Consider the following 6,725-nt stretch of genomic DNA (forward strand, 5'->3'; position numbering starts at 1 on the left):
CTCTTTGACTTTCTCCCCTTCCCCCATGAGTTTTGCCGATCTCATGTACCAAAAAAATCTTTATAACTTGTTTTTTCTTTAAATTTTTTATTTCAAGAGTCAAGTATTCAATACAACGTTGCAAATATTTAAATATATAGATATTTCAATTTTTAAAAGAAAAAAAATGATATGTTAGATTAAATATGTAATTCTAAAATATTTAGTTATAATTATAAAATGAATAAAAAATAATCATTCAAAAAATAAAAATTAAATTCTTACATATATATTTGTTATAAAATATATATTTTAGTATTTAATATACATATATTAAAATAAAAAATAAGTATTGGTAAATATATAAAAGAATCTCACAACGAAATGTGGGAAGCATTCTAGTATATATAAAGAAATGGTCTCTCCTTCATTTCTTTCAGGTAAATAAAACTTCATAAATTATCCTTGAATTGATGTAATTATTAGATTGGATAATTCGTAAGATATGAAAAGGATATGAAGAAAAAAATGTGAAAGTAATATAATTTAAAATTTTAATAAAATTATATATTAAAAAAATAAAAAATATATTTTGTATTTAATGAATTTGATATGATGGTTTTTATAATTTTTTAAATATAAATATTCTAATTGACAACTCGGCTTCCAATATTCCAAATTATTACTATTTAGTTTCTTACATTTAAGCACTAGTTAATTAATTTCCTATTAAAAATTAATCCTCAATGGACAGTTTGCTTTCTTATACACAAATAAAACAAGTAAAAAATCCCCATCATCTGATCCTCACCAATAGTTAAAACTTTTTGCCACCCGAAATTTTGGATCAAGGATGATACCTGTTCAAAAGAATAAGTTCCAATCTCTCAAAAAAAAAAAAAAAATAATAATAAAGTTAAAGCTCTTTCATTAGCAGTACGACTACTACAATTTTTTTTTTTTTTAAAAGATATAACTAAATTTGATGATTCTTTCCGTTTCCCAGCTTCAATATTCCATACCTGTCCCAAAAGCGTTGGTCTCCTTGGTTTACTGCAGCAATCTGAAATGAATTGATGTCATAAGAATGTGAAGGTGATGAATCCATGGCTTGGTCTTTCACAGTATAATTGGTCTTATTTTCTTGGCCAACAATTGAGTCAAGCTGCTGATGAAAATAATTGATGCTCCTGAAATCCTCTTTGCGCTTCTTGTAACACTCAGCATTTGTCATGTCAAAGTACATCTGCATATTGTCCCACTTCTCTTTACACTCAACTGCTTCACGCCTATGCCCCAAACTCACCATTTTTGTTTCTATTTCTTCCCACAAGCTTTGCCTTGAAGACCCAGTTTCCAGGAATCTTGGTTCCAAGCTTTTCCTAAGCTGTATCAAGCTAGAGACTTCATGTTCAGTCCATTTGTTTGTGTTAATCTCATCGTGGTTTTTGGTCAAAGGCGCTTCTGCTGAGGATGAAACTTCTAGCCCTTTCTCTGTGAACTTTTTCAAAACCTCCATTAATGCAGCATCACGAGATTCAACCCAAGCTTTTTCCTTGGCCCAGAACTCGAGTTCCTTATCAAACTGAGCAGCCACTTGTCTCCTCCATTCTTCCTCTTTCGACATTCTCTCTTGCTCTTTATCTTCAATGATCTTCAACATTCTTTTCATCCAAACATCTTGTGAAAAAATTAACTTCTTCATCTGTGACTCCACAAAGCCCTTCACCTTCGTTTTCCATCCCTTCTTGCTTCCACTCTTCTGATTCTCCATTGACTGTTTCATCATAAAAGCAACAGCTGAAAGGTCATCACCATTGTTTTCCGACGATGAAGTCTCAAATTCAGATGCATTGGAGAAACTAAGGCTCTCACTTAGTTTCCGTTCTTGCATGGATTCTTGCTTTTCTTGGTTCATTGCATTGCTTTGAGTCTGGGAAAAAAGAGTCCTTTGAGCAAGGTTGGTTTCTGAGACTGAACCTTGATTGCTTGTTTCACCATAAAGGGCTTCCAGTTGTCGAAAGAACCTGTAATTTTTCCCGTCTTGTCTTCCAGCTTTACCTTCCTTAGTTTTCTTGTAGTATTTGTAAAGGTTCTCAAACTTCTCTCTACATTTCTTCCCACTTCTCTGGTACCCATGCTCCTCCGACATTATTCTAAATCAAGATAGAATATCAAGAAATTAAACATAAAAAACAAAAAGTAAAACTAACCCAAATCGTAAAAGAAAAACTAACCCTAGTTTCAGGATACAGTTTCCCTTTAGCCTCCAAACGATGTTATCCAATAGTTTCAATATAAAATCTATACACCATACACAACCGTTTAACAAATGTAAACTCTGTAATTAATTAATTTTAAATTTAAACATGTTGAAAGTGTAAATATCTTACAAGAATTGATTAAGCAAAGAGGGTTTGTACGCAAGCAACAAAAGAAAGAAGATTTGTTTTGGTAAGAGTTTGCTGAAATGAAGGCAGTTAGGAATCCAGTGAAGGAATACCAGGGATTAGCCATTTTGCAAAATAAGACAATCTAGTTTAAATTAAAAAAGAACTGATAATGGATCTCTGAGTTAACTCACAGCCCTGTTGCTTTCAATCAGAGATAGAAAGCCAGCTGAAACAAAACATCATTTGATTGAAAACTCTTGTACTTTTCATATAAATAGAAAGACAAACTGGTTTTACCATGCAAAGCCAAGTACGTTTCTTGATTAAGCATAATCACAAAGTTGAAACCAAAAGAGTAAAAATGGAAATCCAAGTGAAAAGAAGAAGAAGAACGGATAAAAACTGAAGTGGGTTTAGTATGAAATATATATATATATATATATATTTATATATATACCTAGACACTTCATCCCACAAGGGTCCTTTCTGATTAGCCTCCTTGAACTTGGAATCAAGTCTAGATCTGATCTCCAGCAGAGTGATAGTCTCTTGCCTCGGCCACCGACTCTTGCCAACATCGATATTTCCCAGACTCCATCCACTACTCTCCATCTCAACTCCAAACACTGCTGCACAAGGACGAGAAGCCGCAGCAGCAACAGAAGCAGAAGCTGAAGAAGCAATAGCACTGGTGGCAGAAGCACCTACGAAATGGCCATGGCTAAACCTAACCAAACCACTAGGCATTGCCATCCCATTGCTCAGCATGAAGGCTTCATGGTATGGAGCTAATGGAGCCATGTTTCTTTGAGGAAGGTATGGTTCAGAGGTTTGTGGCAAGGTTGCCGGAAAATGGGTTCTCCTGGCTAGAAACCGCCGGAGATCAGGTAGGCCGTACTGATCAGCCATTTCCATTACGTTTTGTCGGAGTGAAAAGAAAAACTAGTAAAATACTGAATAGAAAGAGAAAGAGAGAAACAGTCAAAATGTTTATATGAGATTAGACGACTTTGTTTGGGCCTTTTTTCTTGGGAGACAGGATCCGAGTCTACCGCATCTTTCATCAATCTTTCATCACTTCATTCTCTCTCTCTCTCTCTCTCTGTGTCTCGCGTAATAGAAACTATACGTAAATTGAGAGCCAATGAAATGGTGACAAATGTCAAAGCATTACATAAGGAAGGATATACGGAGGCCCAGAGACTGGTCATATGACGCGTGTTGCAGTGCTGGGACTTTGTCTTTTGACCAACCTGTGCGGTGGGATCCTCCAGCTGGGCCTTCGGCACTAGGCCCCTATCCCTATACCTGCCCCTGGCTATAAGTACTCTTGGCTTGTTGCTCTCCGCTTTTAAATGGCTGAGCCATTGCTTTCAAAGTATCGTTGAATGCAACTGTTCTTTTCCAGGGATTCAATTTGCTTCGGATTTAGCTACCTTCCATTATTTTTCAGTATATTTTTTATCATCCTTCACATATGTAGAATGCGTTGGTAAATTTTGTAATACGAAAATGAATTATGATTGTGATCATGATATATGAAGATGGTAATGAGTTTTATCATCTCAAATTCATGAGGAAAAAAATTCATTCCTTTTGAAGAATTATTTTATATTCGTATCATTTCAAATTCAGATCTTGACTTTGAAATTTTTTATTGGACAATCAAATTATTTGCATTGGAGTCATTGTAATTAAAAATTATTTAGTTATAAAATTAAATCAATTTAATTTTAGATTATTGAATTTAAATTATTTCATATTCAGATTGGATAAGATCGATTGTTGATTTTTTTATTAAATTGAGTTGGTTTTGGATGTGCGTATCGGCACAAGTTTTTCTAATTGGGATCAGTTTTAACGGCTCTAATGATAATAAAAAAAATATATTGCAAATAATGAAGGGAGACCAACCATTGGTTGGATATAACTTTTTTTTTTTTTTTCAATGAGGATACACCAAACATGATTGAAAATACTGTTGCTAAGAGGATCTTATATTCTTTGCAAGTGTGCATGTGTCGGATTTATTGAAATTTCCTTTACATTGCTTGAAATTTATTTGGGAAAATATATGATATGCTATGATAAAGTTACAAAAAATATATATATTTAGTTATATAGACGAATTATTTTGTCATCAGATTCAAAACAGTTCATTTTCATGCTTTTATAGCAATATATAAATATTTATTTATTTATTTATTTATTTTATATATATAAAAGAGGAATCTACTCATACAAATGTAAAAGTTATACATTTTTTTATTTTTAAATTAAAATAACTAAATATAAATATTATAAATTTAATTTTGATTCAAAAATTTTTAAAAAATGTATAACTTTTATTCTAATATATGTGTATCTTTACTTATATATATTTATATAATAAGTTTTGATTTGGATTTGATTGGTTTGGTTCTTTGCCTTGGATTGAAATGTCACCTTACACCTTGGGAAAAGTATTTACTACAATTTTTTGGACTATTCTACTTTTAAAGACAAAAAAGATTGTTCAACTTCTTTTATGATGAAATTGTACAATATTTGAATATTAATTATTTGATTTATCACACTGCACATGCAGATCCACCCATGCAAATATAACTCTTTTGAATATATATATATATATATATATATATATATATATGAGTAGAAGTTTAATTTATTAATATAATTTTTATACTTTTTTTTTTAACATTTGAATAAAAATTAAATTATTGACTCATTTGAATCTAAATAATATGTAAAAGTATAAGCGTTATATTGGTGTAAATGGATCTTTCCTCTTCATATATATATATATATATATATATATATATCCATTTATACAAATATAAGTGTTACACATTTTTTTATCTTTGATCAAAATTATTATGTGTAAATATTATAAATTTAATTTTCATCCGATAGTCAAAAAAGTGTGTAACATTTAAATTAGTGTAAGCGGATTTATATTATGAAAAGGGATTTACTTATATTAATTATATAAGTCTTACACATCTTTAATTATTGAACCAAAATTAAATTCATGATTAATTTGGATCAAAATAATATTTTTAATCTTAGTTATTTTAATTCAAAAGTAAAAAAAAAAAGACTTACATTACTATAAATGGATCTTTCCTATATATATATATATATATATATATATATATATATATTTATGAGAGCAAATAAAAAGGGCTTTGAGTACAATTTTTTCTTTCGAACATATATAAGATGTTATTTTTCTATTGAAAAAAAAAAAAGAAAAAGAAAAGATACGATCATTTTGTTATTAGGGCATTCATGTAAACACAAGGTCTAAATATGAGGTTTTAGTTGAGGAGTCATAATTTGTCATCTAAGTCAAGAATCTAATTTGTCATCTAAGTCAAGAATCTAATTTGTCATTTTTTTTATAATATGTTTTTAACAAGGAACATCTTGAAAATTCCTTTATGTAATCGAATGAAAGATCAATATTGATTGAATGATTGCTTAGACATGTACTTCAAAAGATATGTTTAAAAATATTGATAATTATAAAATTATAAATTGCATTAAATATAATTATAAAATTTTTAATAATTATGATCGGATATGAAAATTTTAATTTTTTATTTCTATGATCATTATCGTTGTTATCGTAATTTTTTTATAAGGTGTATATCAGTCATGTTAAACTTGATTGACATATGAAAAAACTTAAGTATGAACCTTTTATATTTATTATTAAAATATTAAAATAATATGAAAAACTTAAGCCTAAGCTTAAACTCAATCAATCAATTTATTTTATATTTTATTATTAAAATATTATGTAAATATATTTTAAATTTAAAATAAAATAATATTATTTATTAATGTAATAATAATTCCGATCAAACCTATAAGTCTAACAGGTTATCCAAACGGCGAACAACTCTAGTTTTCATCCTCGTAATGATCAAATGAGACATGGTAAAACCTTTTAAACTTTAGGTTAAAATATTAAAAACCCCATGAACTATTTCATTTGTCTTAAATAAATTCTTATATTTTTATTATATTTGAATAAATTTTTATTCTTTTATTTGTATCTATATAAGTTTTTATTTTGAAGCAAAAGATTGATTTATTTAAAGTTTATTAAAGTACAAATTAAAAAAATTAAAAATTTATTTAGATGCAAATTAAAGATTAAGAACTTAATTAGGTGCAAATTAAAATTTAAGGACTTATTTGAAAGTAATAAAAATATAGAACTTATGTAAACAAAATGATAAAATTCAAAGACTTTTTTACTATTTTAGCCTAAACCATATTTATAGGTTATGATAATTTAATTTAAGCCTTCATTAAGGATCCTATACATCTTTTATTATTACA

General features: G+C 28.8%; 1 protein-coding gene across 2 annotated transcripts; it reads right to left on the bottom strand.

Annotated features, from left to right (window-relative positions):
• Positions 1-686: 686 nt before the first annotated feature.
• LOC111297092 (trihelix transcription factor PTL-like) lies at positions 687-3,598 on the bottom strand. Of its 2 annotated transcripts, XM_089741678.1 has the most exons (3): positions 2,830-3,598; positions 1,002-2,135; positions 687-839 (listed from the first exon to the last, which is right to left on the bottom strand). In XM_089741678.1, the coding sequence occupies exons 1-3, from the start codon at positions 3,285-3,287 to the stop codon at positions 827-829; spliced, it is 1,605 nt and encodes a 534-aa protein (XP_089597804.1). In that variant the 5' UTR covers positions 3,288-3,598; the 3' UTR covers positions 687-826. The 2 variants fall into 2 exon arrangements, with proteins under 2 accessions (XP_089597804.1, XP_022747439.1); XM_022891704.2 differs by having other exon boundaries at positions 706-2,135; positions 2,830-3,595.
• Positions 3,599-6,725: the final 3,127 nt, after the last annotated feature.

The sequence above is a fragment of the Durio zibethinus genome, chromosome 12, assembly GCF_047325235.1.
Source record: "Durio zibethinus cultivar Kanyao isolate XHJ-2024 chromosome 12, ASM4732523v1, whole genome shotgun sequence".
Taxonomy (NCBI): Eukaryota; Viridiplantae; Streptophyta; class Magnoliopsida; order Malvales; family Malvaceae; genus Durio; species Durio zibethinus.

Bases quoted from the DNA above. Each gene is read 5' to 3' on its own strand.
- LOC111297092 (XM_022891704.2), bottom strand. From the start codon at position 3,287: ATGGAAATGGCTGATCAGTACGGCCTACCTGATCTCCGGCGGTTTCTA. The intron at 2,136-2,829 runs GTATATATATAA...ATCTTGATTTAG, and splicing joins TTGTGGGATGAAGTGTCTAG to AATAATGTCGGAGGAGCATG.